Here is a 17,567-nt window from a genome sequence, read left to right on the forward strand (position 1 = left end):
ATAGACTGACAGATCAATAACAGTATGGATCATAGACTGACAGTTCAATAACAGTATGGATCATAGACTGACAGATCAATAACAGTATGGATCATAGACTGACAGATCAATAACAGTATGGATCATAGACTGACAGTTCAATAACAGTATGGATCAGACTGACAGATCAATAACAGTATGGATCATAGACTGACAGTTCACAACTCAATAACAGTATGGATCATAGACTGACAGCTCACAGCTCAATAACAGTATGGATCATAGACTGACAGCTCAATAACAGTATGGATCATAGACTGACAGTTCACAGCTCAATAACAGTATGGATCATAGACTGACAGCTCACAGCTCAATAACAGTATGGATCATAGACTGACAGCTCAATAACAGTATGGATCATAGACTGACAGCTCACAGCTCAATAACAGTATGGATCATAGACTGACAGCTCAATAACAGTATGGATCATAGACTGACAGTTCACAGCTCAATAACAGTATGGATCATAGACTGACAGCTCACAGCTCAATAACAGTATGGATCATAGACTGACAGCTCAATAACAGTATGGATCATAGACTGACAGCTCAATAACAGTATGGATCATAGACTGACAGTTCACAGCTCAATAACAGTATGGATCATAGACTGACAGTTCAATAACAGTATGGATCATAGACTGACAGCTCACAGCTCAATAACAGTATGGATCATAGACTGACAGTTCAATAACAGTATGGATCATAGACTGACAGTTCAATAACAGTATGGATCATAGACTGACAGCTCAATAACAGTATGGATCATAGACTGACAGTTCAATAACAGTATGGATCATAGACTGACAGATCAATAACAGTATGGATCATAAGACTCGACAGTTCAATAACAGTATGGATCATAGACTGACAGATCAATAACAGTATGGATCATAGACTGACAGTTCAATAACAGTATGGATCATAGACTGACAGTTCAATAACAGTATGGATCATAGACTGACAGATCAATAACAGTATGGATCATAGACTGACAGTTCAATAACAGTATGGATCATAGACTGACAGATCAATAACAGTATGGATCATAGACTGACAGTTCAATAACAGAATGGATCATAGACTGGATGGTATGGAAGCACACATTCTCCCACTATGCTGTGAGGCATCAGAATAAGTGGATATGCTGCTGGCTAACTGTATCAGTTTAATCATGTGAGAGGGTGTGAGTGTGACTGGTATGTATAAGCATGAGTGTGTGAGAGAGTGTGAGAGTGTGTATATATCTCTTCAAGTGTGTATATCTGTGTCGTTCACTGGTTTGATTACTCCAACGCAAGCGTCTCTCTGTCATCGACTGGCATGGACGTGTGTGTGTGCGCGAGCGTGTGTGTGTGTGAGAGAGCGAGAGTGTGTGTGTGTGTCTATCTCTGCAAGTCTCTCTGTCATCGGCTGGCCAACCAAATCAGCAATTACCTGCAAGCCACGCCATGCCACGCAGCCCAGCCATCACTCAATGGACCTGGCCAACCACCAAATAACAGCGGACACACACTCTCTTCCCTCACACACTATCTTTCTAGCAGAACTATCTGTACCGGGCCTGTGAAAGGTAGAGCATGATGAATGTTAAGTAGATCCCTGAGGAAGGAGAAGAGAGGAATGGAGAGAGAGGAGTGGAGAGTATAGAGGAGTGGAGAGAGAGAGAGAGAGGAGTGGGGAGAGAGGAGTGGAGAGAGAGGAATGGAGAGTATAGAGGAGTGGAGAGTATAGAGGAGTGGAGAGAGAGAGGAGTGGGGAGAGAGGAGTGGAGAGAGAGAGAGGAATGGAGAGAGGAGTAGAGATAGGAGTGGAGAGATAGGAGTATAGAGTATAGAGGAGTGGAGAGAGAGAGAGAGAGAGAGAGAGAGAGAGAGAGGAGTGAGGAGTGGAGAGAGAGAGGAATGGAGAGAGAGGAGTGGAGAGAGAGGAGTAGAGATAGAGGAGTGGAGAGAGAGGAGAAGAGAAAAGGAGAAGAGGAGTGGGGAGAGAGGAGTGGAGAGGAGTGGAGAGGAGGAGCGATTGGAGAGAGTGGAGAGGAGAGGTGGATCAGCTACAGGACCTCTCCAGGACCATGGCCTGGCTTGTCCCACCTCTCCAGGACATTTACATACATTTACATTTAAGTCATTTAGCAGACGCTCTTATCCAGAGCGACTTACAAAATGGTGCATTCACCTTATGATATCCAGTGGAACAACCACTTTACAATAGTGCATCTAAATCTTTTAAGGGGGGGGGTAGAAGGATTACTTTATCCTATCCTAGGTATTCCTTAAAGAGGTGGGGTTTCAGGTGTCTCCGGAAGGTGGTGATTGACTCCGCTGTCCTGGCGTCGTGAGGGAGCTTGTTCCACCATTGGGGTGCCAGAGCAGCGAACAGTTTTGACTGGGCTGAGCGGGAACTGTGCTTCCTCAGAGGTAGGGGGCCCAGCAGGCCAGTGGTGGATGAACGCAGTGCCCTTGTTTGGGTGTAGGGCCTGATCAGAGCCTGAAGGTATGGAGGTGCCGTTCCCTTCACAGCTCCGTAGGCAATCACCATGGTCTTGTAGCGGATGCGAGCTTCAACTGGAAGCCAGTGGAGAGAGCAGAGGAGCGGGGTGACGTGAGAGAACTTGGGAAGGTTGAACACCAGACGGGCTGCGGCGTTCTGGATGAGTTGTAGGGGTTTAATGGCACAGGCAGGGAGCCCAGCCAACAGCGAGTTGCAGTAATCCAGACGGGAGATGACAAGTGCCTGGATTAGGACCTGCGCCGCTTCCTGTGTGAGGCAGGGTCGTACTCTGCGAATGTTGTGGAGCATGAACCTACAGGATCGGGTCTCCGCCTTGATGTTAGTGAAGAACGACAGGGTGTTGTCCAGGATCACGCCAAGGTTCTTAGCACTCTGGGAGGAGGACACAAGGGAGTTGTCAACCGTGATGGCGAGATCATGGAACGGGCAGTCCTTTCCCGGGAGGAAGAGCAGCTCCGTCTTGCCGAGGTTCAGCTTGAGCTGGTGATCCGTCATCCACACTGATATGTCTGACAGACATGCAGAGATGCGATTCGCCGCCTGGTTATCAGAAGGGGGAAAGGAGAAGATTAATTGTGTGTCGTCTGCATAGCAATGATAGGAGAGACCATGTGAGGATATGACAGAGCCAAGTGACTTGGTGTATAGCGAGAATAGGAGAGGGCCTAGAACAGAGCCCTGGGGGACACCAGTGGTGAGAGCGCATGGTGCGGAGACAGATTCTCGCCACGCCACCTGGTAGGAGCGACCTGTCAGGTAGGACGCAATCCAAGCGTGGGCCGCGCCGGAGATGCCCAACTCGGAGAGGGTGGAGAGGAGGATCTGATGGTTCACAGTATCAAAAGCAGCAGATAGGTCTAGAAGTATGAGAGCAGAGGAGAGAGAGTTAGCTTTAGCAGTGCGGAGAGCCTCCGTGACACAGAGAAGAGCAGTCTCAGTTGAATGCCCAGTCTTGAAACCTGACTGATTAGGATCAAGAAGGTCATTCTGAGAGAGATAGCAGGAGAGCTGGCCAAGGACGGCACGTTCAAGAGTTTTGGAGAGAAAAGAAAGAAGGGATACTGGTCTGTAGTTGTTGACATCGGAGGGATCGAGTGTAGGTTTTTTCAGAAGGGGTGCAACTCTCGCTCTCTTGAAGATGGAAGGGACGTAGCCAGCGGTCAAGGATGAGTTGATGAGCGAGGTGAGGAAGGGGAGAAGGTCTCCGGAAATTGTCTGGAGAAGAGAGGAGGGGATAGGGTCAAGTGGGCAGGTTGTTGGGCGGCCGGCCGTCACAAGACGCGAGATTTCATCTGGAGAGAGAGGGGAGAAAGAGGTCAAAGCACAGGGTAGGGCAGTGTGAGCAGGACCAGCGGTGTCGTTTGACTTAGCAAACGAGGATCGGATATCGTCAACCTTCTTTTCAAAATGGTTGACGAAGTCATCCGCAGAGAGGGAAGGAGGGGGGAGGGGAAGGAGGATTCAGGAGGGAGGAGAAGGTAGCAAAGAGCTTCCTAGGGTTAGAGGCAGATGCTTGGAATTTAGAGTGGTAGAAAGTGGCTTTAGCAGCAGAGACAGAAGAGGAGAATGTAGAGAGGAGTGAGTGAAAGGATGCCAGGTCCGCAGGGAGGCGAGTTTTCCTCCATTTCCGCTCGGCTGCCCGGAGCCCTGTTCTGTGAGCTCGCAGTGAGTCGTCGAGCCACGGAGCAGGAGGGGAGGACCGAGCCGGCCTGGAGGATAGGGGACAGAGAAAATCAAAGGATGCAGAAAGGGAGGAGAGGAGGGTTGAGGAGGCAGAATCAGGAGATAGGTTGGAGAAGAATTGAGCAGAGGGAAGAGATGATAGGATGGAAGAGGAGAGAGTAGCGGGAGAGAGAGAGCGAAGGTTGGGACGGCGCAATACCATCCGAGTAGGGGCAGAGTGAGAAGTGTTGGATGAGAGCAAGAGGGAAAAGGATACAAGGTAGTGGTCGGAGATTTGGAGGGGAGTTGCAATGAGATTAGTGGAAGAACAGCATCTAGTAAAGATGAGGTCAAGCGTATTGCCTGCCTTGTGAGTAGGGGGGGAAGGTGAGAGGGTGAGGTCAAAAGAGGAGAGGAGTGGAAAGAAGGAGGCAGAGAGGAATGAGTCAAAGGTAGACGTGGGGAGGTTAAAGTCACCCAGAACTGTGAGAGGTGAGCCATCCTCAGGAAAGGAACTTATCAAGGCGTCAAGCTCATTGATGAACTCTCCAAGGGAACCTGGAGGGCGATAAATGATAAGGATGTTAAGCTTGAAAGGGCTGGTAACTGTGACAGCATGGAATTCAAATGAGGAGATAGACAGATGGGTCAGGGGAGAAAGAGAGAATGTCCACTTGGGAGAGATGAGGATTCCAGTGTCACCACCCCGCTGGCTCGATGCTCTAGGGGTATGCGAGAACACGTGGGCAGACGAAGAGAGAGCAGTAGGAGTAGCAGTGTTATCTGTGGTAATCCATGTTTCCGTCAGCGCCAGGAAGTCTAGGGACTGGAGGGTAGCATAGGCTGAGATGAACTCAGCCTTGTTGGCTGCAGACCGGCAGTTCCAGAGGCTGCCGGAGACCTGGAACTCCACGTGGGTCGTGCGCTCTGGGACCACCAGGTTGGAGTGGCAGCGGCCACGCGGTGTGAAGCGTTTGTATGGCCTGTGCAGAGAGGAGAGAACAGGGATAGACAGACACATAGTTGACAAGCTACAGAAGTGTTGTTTCTTGTATTATTGTCTCCTGTGTCTTTAGAGAACTGTTTCACTTTGATATCCTTTTTCTTCTGTCCTGATTTTCTCTTTCTTTTCTTCTGTTAACTAGATATTCTTTGTTGTTCTTCGTTAGCTAGCTAGCTTCTTCCAAAAGAGTCCCTAGCAACTGCTTAGCAACTGGTAAACAATTCAGCTAGCTAAGATAACTACAATTTTATGAAAAATAGTTATTTTTCAAAAGCCTATCTTCTTTGTTTGTTGCTTGTTTTTTCTCCTATTCAGTCTTGCAGTTTTCTTTTGCTTTTTTCCGATGTACTTCACTCTAAAAACCATGTAAATTTCAATATTTGTAGGAGCTCATTTTTCAGCTGCTGCTGCTCAAATTGGAGTTCCGGAACACCAAGGACCATGGTCTAGGCTTGTCCCACCTCTCCAGGACCATGGCCTGGCTTGTCCCACCTCTCCAGGACCATGGCCTGGCTTGTCCCACCTCTCCAGGACCATGGTCTAGGCTTGTCCCACCTCTCCAGGACCATGGCCTGGCTTGTCCCACCTCTCCAGGACCATGGCCTGGCTTGTCCCACCTCTCCAGGACCATGGTCTAGGCTTGTCCCACCTCTCCAGGACCATGGCCTGGCTTGTCCCACCTCTCCAGGACCATGGTCTAGGCTTGTCACACCTCTCCTGGACCATGGCCTGGCTTGTCCCACCTCTCCAGGACCATGGTATAGGCTTGTCCCACCTCTCCAGGACCATGGTCTAGGCTTGTCCCACCTCTCCAGGACCATGGCCTGGCTTGTCCCACCTCTCCAGGACCATGGCCTGGCTTGTCACACCTCTCCAGGACCATGGTCTAGGCTTGTCCCACCTCTCCAGGACCATGGCCTGGCTTGTCCCACCTCTCCAGGACCATGGCCTGGCTTGTCCCACCTCTCCAGGACCATGGTCTAGGCTTGTCCCACCTCTCCAGGACCATGGCCTGGCTTGTCCCACCTCTCCAGGACCATGGCCTGGCTTGTCCCACCTCTCCAGGACCATGGTCTAGGCTTGTCACACCTCTCCTGGACCATGGCCTGGCTTGTCCCACCTCTCCAGGACCATGGTCTAGGCTTGTCCCACCTCTCCAGGACCATGGCCTGGCTTGTCCCACCTCTCCAGGACCATGGCCTGGCTTGTCCCACCTCTCCAGGACCATGGTCTAGGCTTGTCACACCTCTCCTGGACCATGGCCTGGCTTGTCCCACCTCTCCAGGACCATGGTCTGAGGCTTGTCCCACCTCTCCAGGGCCATGGCCTGGCTTGTCCCACCTCTCCAGGACCATGGCCTGGCTTGTCCCACCTCTCCAGGACCATGGTCTAGGCTTGTCCCACCTCTCCAGGACCATGGTCTAGGCTTGTCCCACCACTCCAGGACCATGGCCTGGCTTGTCCCACCTCTCCAGGACCATGGTCTAGGCTTGTCCCACCTCTCCAGGACCATGGCCTGGCTTGTCCCACCTCTCCAGGACCATGGCCTGGCTTGTCCCACCTCTCCAAGACCATGGCCTGGCTTGTCCCACCTCTCCAGGACCATGGCCTGGCTTGTCCCACCTCTCCAGGACCATGGCCTGGCTTGTCACACCTCTCCACCTCTCATACTCTGCTGCTCATGCACTCAATTCACACACACACCTGTGTGCAAAGGATTCATCCTCTCACAGTTATTGTTGTTATTGTATCATGACGTTTTATGTCAATTATGTTTTACAGATTACTATGCTTTAATTTTAACATTTGTATTCCTTATCCCCATGTGACCATGTGTTGTGACCATGTATTGTGACCACGTGTTGTGACCATGTGACGATGTGCTGTGACCATGTGTTGTGACCATGTGTTGTGACCATGTGTTGTGACCACGTGACCATGTGTTGTGACCATGTGTTGTGACCACGTGACCATGTGTTGTGACCATGTGTTGTTACCATGTGTTGTGACCATGTGTTGTGACCATGTGTTGTGACCATGTGTTGTGACCATGTGTTGTGACCACGTGACCATGTGTTGTGACCATGTGTTGTGACCATGTGTTGTTACCATGTGTTGTGACCATGTGTTGTGACCACGTGTTGTGACCACGTGTTGTGACCACGTGTTGTGACCATGTGGAAAAGGCACTTAGAACAATGTAATAAAATGTAAAGTTCAGAGCAGGTTTGTCAGGTGTCTTTGTCAGGTGTCTGACTGCATTACCTGTTGCTTCCCTCTCTAAATACAGGCTGGCTGGCGTGTGGCAGACAAGAGCAATCAATCCCTAACCAGGATATGTTCCTACTCTCTTGCTCCTGCTCGGCTATGCATGTCTGTCTACTCAACACACACACACACACACACACACACACACACACACACACACACACACACACACACACACACACACACACACACACACACACACACACACACACACACACACACACACACACACACACACTCCCCCCTCCTCCCTACACACACCTGCCCAGTCCCTTCCACCGCCACCAGCTAATTACAATTGATTTAATATGGATCAGGTTGCTTATCAGGTGGAGAAAGAAATTACCATGGCCGATGCAGAGGTGCAGGCAGGTCAACATTGAATGGAGAAATCAATTTGCATTGATTGTCAAAAGGTTCATTTTTCACAAAGAGGACACAGTGAAAGGGATTAAAGTTGGGTTTCGGCTGGACAACTTTGATACCACACAACAGTGGTGCTTTTCAGCCGGTACCAGAACACACAACAACCTACCTGGATAACGTAGCTACTAGCTAGCTGGCTTTTAATCCTCCATGTCAGTCAGCGGGGCTAGATTTCAAACCAGGGTGTTGATAATGGTATTCAGGCCTAGTATGGCTGTTAGATAGCACTGATCACACAGCATCAGTCCAGATCTCCTGGCTGAGGAGGATCCTCCTAGTAACCACCTAGCAACCTGTGGTTAGGATCCTGGCTGAGGAGGATCCTCCTAGTAACCACCTAGCAAGCTGTGGTTAGGATCCTGACTGCAAGGAAGTACTATTATTCAGAGCAGGATTGATTAATAGCCAGTGTACCAGTAGATAGGAGTAAAATCACGACCCATAAAGGTACAGGTAATGTATTTGAAGTATTTCTCCCCATTTCCACTTTCCTACTTAAACATACCCACCCTCTCTAATCGTCTCTTCCCTCCCCCTCCCTCCTCCCCACCCGCTCAACCCCCTGGCCTAACTTCACCCGTCATAAGAGCATGTTCTAAATGACCAAAGGGTAAATGTCTTACCCTCGATGGCCATCATGGCTCTCAGCTCTCTGTTGAGCAGCTCGAAGCGTCGCTCCAGATCGTGCTCCTTCTCCCTGTGGCAGTAAGTTGGAACAAAGTTCATCAATATGTTAATGACTAAATCATTAAGCACTTAGAAGAAGTCTGCAATAAACATCGATTCAGCCAGTCGGCTGGACCTTCTCCCTTCTCTCCACACATTAATCTACTGCAAATATCTGATACACAAACATACCCCAACCCGGGGCCCTGCCTGGGCTGGTCTGCTAAAACCCTGTGTGTGGGTGAGAGGGGGACAGAGAGGGAGAGAGAGTGAAAGAGAGGGAGAGAAAGAAATGGAGGGAGGGAAAGAGAAAGAGGGAGTGACAGACAGAAGTAGGGGGAAAGAAAGCGAAGGAGAGACAGGGAAAAGGAGAGGAGGGACAGGTAGAGACATGGAGAGACAGGGAAAAGGAGAGGAGGTGAGGGACAGGTAGAGAGATGGAGAGACAGGGAAAAGGAGAGGAGGGACAGGTAGAGAGATGGAGAGACAGGGAAAAGGAGAGGAGGTGAGGGACAGGTAGAGAGATGGAGAGACAGGGAAAAGGAGAGGAGGGACAGGTAGAGACATGGAGAGACAGGGAAAAGGAGAGGAGGTGAGGGACAGGTAGAGAGATGGAGAGACAGGGAAAAGGAGAGGAGGGACAGGTAGAGAGATGGAGAGACAGGAAATAGAAGAGGAGGGACAGGTAGAACGATGGAGAGACGGAAAAGGAGAGGAGGGACAGGTAGAGACATGGAGAGACAGGGAAAAGGAGAGGAGGTGAGGGACAGGTAGAGAGATGGAGAGACAGGGAAAAGGAGAGGAGGGACAGGTAGAGAGATGGAGAGACAGGAAATAGAAGAGGAGGGACAGGTAGAACGATGGAGAGACGGAAAAGGAGAGGAGGGACAGGTAGAGACATGGAGAGACAGGGAAAAGGAGAGGAGGTGAGGGACAGGTAGAACGATGGAGAGACAGGGAAAAGGAGAGGAGGGACAGGTAGAGACATGGAGAGACAGGGAAAAGGAGAGGAGGTGAGGGACAGGTAGAACGATGGAGAGACAGGGAAAAGGAGAGGAGGGACAGGTAGAGACATGGAGAGACAGGGAAAAGGAGAGGAGGGACAGGTAGAGACATGGAGAGACAGGGAAAAGGAGAGGAGGTGAGGGACAGGTAGAACGATGGAGAGACAGGGAAAAGGAGAGGAGGGACAGGTAGAGAGATGGAGAGACAGGGAAAAGGAGAGGAGGGACAGGTAGAGACATGGAGAGACAGGGAAAAGGAGAGGAGGGACAGGTAGAGACATGGAGAGACAGGGAAAAGGAGAGGAGGTGAGGGACAGGTAGAACGATGGAGAGACAGGGAAAAGGAGAGGAGGGACAGGTAGAGACATGGAGAGACAGGGAAAAGGAGAGGAGGTGAGGGACAGGTAGAACGATGGAGAGACAGGGAAAAGGAGAGGAGGGACAGGTAGAACGATGGAGAGACAGGGAAAAGGAGAGGAGGGACAGGTAGAGAGATGGAGAGACAGGGAAAAGGAGAGGAGGGACAGGGAGAGAGATGGACAGGGAAAAGGAGAGGGGACGGAACCAAACAGAACAGGAGGGTGTGGCGGTATGAGGTGTGTGTGTGAGGGGGTAATGTCTGGGCGGTAGGGGGGTAATGTCTGGACGGTAGGGGGGTAATGTCTGGGCGGTAGGGGGGGTAATTTCTGGGCGGTAGGGGGGGTAATGTCTGGGCGGTAGGGGGGTAATGTCTGGGCGGTAGGGGGGTAATGTCTGGGCGGTAGGGGGGTAATGTCTGGGCGGCAGGGGGGTAATGTCTGGGCGGTAGGGGGGTAATGTCTGGACGGTAGGGGGGTAATGTCTGGGCGGTAGGGGGGTAATTTCTGGGCGGTAGGGGGGTAATGTCTGGGCGGTAGGGGGGTAATGTCTGGGCGGTAGGGGGGTAATGTCTGGGCGGTAGGGGGGTAATGTCTGGGCGGCAGGGGGGTAATGTCTGGGCGGTAGGGGGGGTAATGTCTGGGCGGTAGGGGGGTAATGTCTGGGCGGCAGGGGGGTAAGGTCTGGGCGGCAGGGGGGTAATGTCTGGGCGGTAGGGGGGTAATGTCTGGGCGGTAGGGGGGTAATGTCTGGGCGGTGGGGGGTAATGTCTGGACGGAGGGGGGGTAATGTCTAGGCGGAGGGGGGTAATGTCTGGGCGGAGGGGGGGTAATGTCTGGGCGGAGGGGGGTAATGTCTGGGCGGAGGGGGGGTAATGTCTGGGCGGAGGGGGGGTAATGTCTGGGCGGTAGGGGGGGTAATGTCTGGGCGGTGGGCGGTAGGGGGGTAATGTCTGGACGGTGGGAAGGGGTAATGTCTGGACGGTAGGGTGGGTAATGTCTGGCCGGTAGGGGGTAATGTATGGGAGGTGGGTGGGTAATGTCTGGGCGGAGGGGGGTAATGTCTGGGAGGTTGGGGGTAATGTCTGGGCGGTAGGGGGGTAATGTCTGGGTGGTGGGGGGTCATGTCTGGGCGGTAGGGGGGTAATGTCTGGGCGGTAGGGGGGTAATGTCTGGGCGGTAGGGGGGGGTAATGTCTGGGCGGAGGGGGGGTAATGTCTGGGCGGAGGGGGGGTAATGTCTGGGCGGAGGGGGGTAATGTCTGGGCGGTAATGTCTGGGCGGTGGGGGGTAATGTCTGGGCGGTGGGGGGTAATGTCTGGGCGGAGGGGGGTAATGTCTGGGCGGTAATGTCTGGGCGGTAATGTCTGGGCGGTGGGGGGTAATGTCTGGGCGGAGGGGGGGGTAATGTCTGGGTGGTGGGGGTCATGTCTGGGCGGTAGGGGGGGTAATGTCTGGGCGGTAGGGAGGGTAATGTCTGGGCGGTAGGGGGGTAATGTCTGGGCGGTAGGGGGGTAATGTCTGGGCGGAGGGGGGTAATGTCTGGGTGGTAATGTCTGGGCGGTGGGGGGTAATGTCTGGGCGGAGGGGGGGTAATGTCTGGGCGGAGGGGGGGTAATGTCTGGGCGGCAGGGGGGTTATGTCTGGGCGGCAGGGGGGTTATGTCTGGGCGGTGGGGGGGTAATGTCTGGGCGGTGGGGGGGGTAATGTCTGGGCGGAGGGGGGATAATGTCTGGGCGGTAATGTCTGGGCGGTAATGTCTGGGCGGTGGGGGGTAATGTCTGGGCGGGGGGGTAATGTCTGGGTGGTGGGGGGGGTCATGTCTGGGCGGTAGGGGGGTAATGTCTGGGCGGTAGGGGGTAATGTCTGGGCGGAGGGGGGTAATGTCTGGGCGGAGGGGGGTAATGTCTGGGCGGTAATGTCTGGGCGGTGGGGGGGTAATGTCTGGGCGGAGGGGGGGTAATGTCTGGGCGGAGGGGGGGTAATGTCTGGGCGGTAGGGGGGGTAATGTCTGGGCGGCAGGGGGGTTATGTCTGGGCGGTAGGGGGGTAATGTCTGGGCGGTAGGGGGGGTAATGTCTGGGCGGTAAGGGGGGTAATGTCTGGGCGGTAAGGGGGGTAATGTCTGGGTGGTAAGGGGGGTAATGTCTGGGTGGTAGGGGGGTAATGTCTGGGCAGTAGGGCTACAAATTTAATTCCCCTTCTTTCAGATGGTTTAGAAAACGAGCTAATTTTCCCCATAATAGAATTTGTCCTTCAGAGGCGCTTTTCTGCCACAAAGAGAGAAATGAAAGAGGTAGTAATCAGACCCTCTATCAATTGGCCACTTTAAACACCCTCCCCGCTCTCTCCTTCTCTCTCTCTCTCTCTCTCTCTCACACCATATAATGTGATTGATTATATGAATACTTCAGTCTCTTGTTCTCTCTGGCCCTTTGAAATCCTGCGAGGGAGGAAGAAATGAAAAGGAGAGAGAGAGAGAGAATGAAAAGGAGAGCAGTGTTTCCACCTGTCCACCTAGTGGCTGAGTGACCACACAAAGCTTGTCATAAATGGCACTACTTTTGACCAGGAGATGGTTAGGGGACTTACAGTAGAGAGGCTTAGGGGAACATACATTAGAGGGGGTTATGGGAACTTACAGTCGAGGGGGTTAGGGGCACTTACAGTAGAGAGGGTTAGGGGGACTTACAGTCGAGGGTGTTAGGGGAACTTACAGTCGAGGGGGTTAGGGGAACTTATTAGGGTTAGGGGAAGTTACAGTAGAGGGGGTTAGGGGAACTTACAGTCGAGGGGTTTAGGGGAACTTACAGTCGAGGGGGTTAGGGGAACTTACAGTCGAGGGGGTTAGGGGAACTTACAGTAGAGGGGGTTAGGGGAACTTATAGTAGAGGGGGTTAGGGGAACTTACAGTCGAGGGGGTTAGGGTAACTTACAGTCGAGGGGGTTAGGGGAACTTACAGTCGAGGGGGTTAGGGTAACTTACAGTCGAGGGGGTTAGGGGAACTTACAGTAGAGGGGGTTAGGGGAACTTAAAGTAGAGGGGGTTAGGGGAACTTACAGTAGAGGGGGTTAGGGGAACTTACAGTAGAGGGGTTAGGGAACTTACAGTAGAGAGGGTTAGGGGAACTTACAGTAGAGAGGGTTAGGGGAACTTACAGTAGAGAGGGTTAGGGGAACTTACAGTAGAGGGGGTTAGGGGAACTTTCAGTCGAGGGGGTTAAGGGAACTTACAGTAGAGGGGGTTAAGGGAACTTACAGTAGAGAGAGTTAGGGGACTTACAGTAGAGAGAGTTAGGGGACTTACAGTAGAGAGAGTTAGGGGACTTACAGTAGAGAGAGTTAGGGGACATACAGTAGAGAGATTTAGGGGACATACAGTAGAGAGAGTTAGGGGACATACAGTAGAGAGATTTAGGGGACATACAGTAGAGAGAGTTAGGGGACATACAGTAGAGAGATTTAGGGGACTTACAGTAGAGAGAGTTAGGGAACTTACAGTAGAGAGAGTTAGGGAACTTACAGTAGAGAGAGTTAGGGGACTTACAGTAGAGAGAGTTAGGGAACTTACAGTAGAGAGAGTTAGGGAACTTACAGTAGAGAGAGTTAGGGGACTTACAGTAGAGAGAGTAAGGGAACTTACAGTAGAGAGAGTTAGGGGACTTACAGTAGAGAGAGTTAGGGAACTTACAGTAGAGAGAGTTAGGGAACTTACAGTAGAGAGAGTTAGGGAACTTACAGTAGAGAGAGTAAGGGAACTTACAGTAGAGAGAGTTAGGGGACTTACAGTAGAGAGAGTTAGGGAACTTACAGTAGAGAGAGTTAGGGAACTTACAGTAGAGAGAGTTAGGGGACTTACAGTAGAGAGAGTTAGGGGACTTACAGTAGAGAGAGTTAGGGAACTTACAGTAGAGAGAGTAAGGGAACTTACAGTAGAGAGAGTTAGGGGACTTACAGTAGAGAGAGTTAGGGAACTTACAGTAGAGAGAGTTAGGGAACTTACAGTAGAGAGAGTTAGGGGACTTACAGTAGAGAGAGTTAGGGGACTTACAGTAGAGAGAGTTGGTTCTGTCTCCTGATCAGGGCGTTCTTCTTGTTGACCAACATGAACCACTCCTGCATCATGGCCTCTTCCTCTTCCTTACTGTTCCCTGGAACACAACGGCTCCATTAAACACATGGAACAACCCACACCAAATGTATTACCTAACAACCACATCACCTAACAACCACATAACATAACCACCTAACAACCACATCACCTAACAACCACATAACATAACCACCTAACAACCACCTAACAATCCCCTAGCAACCCCCTAACAACCCCCTAACAATCACCTAACAATCACAGCTCACAGCTACTGCAGATATATGCACTTTACATGATGAGGTATGACGCTAAACACACACACACCCCCTCTCACACACACACACACCCCTCTCACACACACACACCCCCTCTCACACACACACACCCCTCTCACACACCTCTCACACACACACACACACCCTCACACACACACCCCCTCACACACACACACCCCCTCACACACACACACCCCCCTCACACACACACACACACACACCCCTCACACACACACACACCCCCTCACACACACACACACCCCTCTCTCTCACACACACACACACCTCTCTCTCACACACACACCCCCTCTCTCACACACACACACCCCTCTCACACACACACACACACACACACACACACACACACACACACACACACACACACACACACACACACACACCCCCTCTCACACACACACACACCCCTCTCACACACACAACTCTCTCACACACACACACCTCTCACACACACACACACACCCTCACACACACACACCCCTCACACACACACACACACCCACCCTCACACACACACACACCCCTCACACACACCCCTCACACACACACACCCCTCTCTCCACACACACACACACACACACACCTCTCTCTCACACATACACCTCTCTCTCACACACACACCCCTCTCACACACACACCCCTCTCACACACACACCCCTCTCTCACACACACACACCCCTCTCACACACACACACACAACACACACACACACACACACACACACACACACACACACACACACACACACACACACACACACACACACACACGCCTCTCTCACACACGTACCTCTCTCACACACGTACCTCTCTCACACACGTACCTCTCACACACGCACCTCTCAAACACACACACGCACCTCTCTCTCAAACACACACACGCACCTCTCTCTCAAACACACACACGCACCTCTCTCTCACATTGTCACCTCAAGCCAGAAAAGAGGGATTGTTCCTCTGCCTGTGAAGGACATAAGAACCAGTGTCCTGTGTGTATCTGTCTCTGACGTGCGGCTCGGCCCAGACCAGACGTAGCTATGCCATTTCATTTAACAGAAAAAAAGACCACAACGAGGGGATTTAAGAACGGGCTCCGTGGATTACTGTAGTCAACTTTGAAATGGACGACACAGGGGGCTGCATCCCAGATAGCACCCTATTCCCTACATACTGCACTTCTTTTCACCAGATCCCCCATAGGGAATAGGGTGCCATTTAGGGCGAGTCGGTAGCTCTGAGGGGATAAAGGCAGATTCCTCTGGCAGGTCATTGTGACTCCAGACAGTCCAATAAAACAACCACATCATAATGGGAATATTAAGCCTGTGTGACATTGTGACGAGGCGAGGCGGACGGGAAGACGAGAGAGAGGGATTAGAGAACAAACCATTCTCCCTCCAGCCACACAGTCAGAGAGGGGCAGAACGGAGGGAGGGGGGATGAAGAGAGAGGGTTGAGAGAGAGGTAGAGAGGGTTGAGAAAGAGGGAGGGTTTGGAGAGAGGGATGGAGATTTGGAGGGAGAGGAGGGTTAAGAGGGGAATGGAAAGAGGGAGAAAAGGGATGGAGGGAGAGAAGGGATGAGGGAGAGGAAGGATGGAGAGGAGGCATGGAGAAGAAAGAAGAGATGGAGGGAGAGGAGGCATGGAGAGGGGTAGGGAGAAGAAAGGAGAAAGGAGAGATGGAAGGAGAGGAGGCATGGAGAGGGGTAGGGAGAAGAAAGAGGAGATGGAGGGAGAGGAGGCATGGAGAGGGGTAGGGAGAAGAAAGGAGAAAGGAGAGATGGAAGGAGAGGAGGCATGGAGAGGGGTAGGGAGAAGAAAGAGGAGATGGAGGGAGAGGAGGCATGGAGAGGGGTGGGGAGAAGAAAGGAGAAAGGAGAGATGGAAGGAGAGGAGTAGGGAGAAGAAAGAAGGAAGGAGAGGAGGCATGGAGAGGGGAAGGGAGAAGAAAGAAGGAAGGAGAGATGGAGGGAGAGAAGAAGGGAGAAGAAAGGAGGAAAGAGAGATGGAGGGAGAGGAGGCATGGAGAGGGGAAGGGAGAAGAAAGAAGGAAGGAGAGATGGAGGGAGAGGAGGCATGGAGAGGGGAAGGGAGAAGAAAGAAGGAAGGAGAGATGGAGGGAGAGGAGGCATGGAGAGGGGAAGGGAGAAGAAAGAAGGAAGGAGAGATGGAGGGAGAGGAGGCATGGAGAGGGGTAGGGAGAAGAAATAAGGAAGGAGAGATAGAGGGAGAGGAGGCATGGAGAGGGGTAGGGAGAAGAAAGAGGAGATGGAGGGAGAGGAGGCATGGAGAGGGGTGGGGAGAAGAAAGGAGAAATGGAACGAAAGGAGGCATGGAGAGGGGTAGGGAGAAGAAAGAAGGAAGGAGAGATAGAGGGAGAGGAGGCATGGAGAGGGGTAGGGAGAAGAAAGAAGGAAGGAGAGATAGAGGGAGAGGAGGCATGGAGAGGGGTAGGGAGAAGAAAGAAGGCAATAGAGATGGAAGGTGGTCCAGGGGGCCACACAGCTGTTTGTGTCCCCCCTCTCCCCAGCCAATAGGAGATGAACTTTGACCCCATGTCACTCCTGACACTTACAGGACTATTCTAAAAGCAGAACATTTGACCCCCAGATGAATCTAGAACTGGAACCTTCAGAAGCTGTTTTGGGAACTCTAGAACCTGTAATAATGAATTCTGCTCAATAGAGGACCTTTACTGCATCATGGAAACCAACAGTGTTTAACAATATACTCATATAAACTACATCATTGTAATGTTTCTGTTATAAACAATGAATAGCAAGGAGAGTGAAAGTACACAAATGATAGGTAGATGAATCTCCTGTACTATGACGTACAGTGTGTGTGTGTAAGCAGCTGGTTGTGTGTGTGTGTGTAGCACGGTAGAGCTGTCATGATGAGTTTGGGCCAGCAGCAGGTTCAGCACCGTCGGCCAGGGAGTTTTCATGGTTCCTCTCTGTTCTGAATGGAACACTGGCCAATATCACCATCTAATCTGGCTGTAGAGGCTAGCGCACACACACACACACACACACACACACACACACACACACACACACACACACACACACACACACACACACACACACACACACACACACACACACACACACACACACACACACACACACACACACACACACACACACACACACACACACACTTCTGTATGAATCTATAGGTCTGTCTGGTGCATGGAGAGATTTCCTAACAGACAAATGAAACCTTCATTAATAGAAGGAATAGA

The 17,567-nt window shown here is 51.6% G+C and overlaps 1 protein-coding gene across 5 annotated transcripts in view; it reads right to left on the bottom strand.

Moving 5' to 3' along the window:
* Positions 1–17,567, bottom strand: part of ehbp1 (EH domain binding protein 1) — a 400,782-nt gene that overhangs the window by 14,115 nt on the left and 369,100 nt on the right. For all 5 annotated transcript variants that reach the window (XM_045687294.1, XM_045687320.1, XM_045687312.1 and 2 more), the window contains 2 exons: positions 13,987–14,086; positions 8,535–8,608 (listed from right to left, as the gene is read on the bottom strand). In XM_045687294.1, coding sequence (XP_045543250.1) covers positions 8,535–8,608; positions 13,987–14,086 — 174 coding nt within the window. The remainder of the gene's footprint in view (positions 1–8,534; positions 8,609–13,986; positions 14,087–17,567) is intronic.

This window comes from Salmo salar, chromosome ssa01 (genome assembly GCF_905237065.1).
Source record: "Salmo salar chromosome ssa01, Ssal_v3.1, whole genome shotgun sequence".
Classification (NCBI taxonomy): Eukaryota; Metazoa; Chordata; class Actinopteri; order Salmoniformes; family Salmonidae; genus Salmo; species Salmo salar.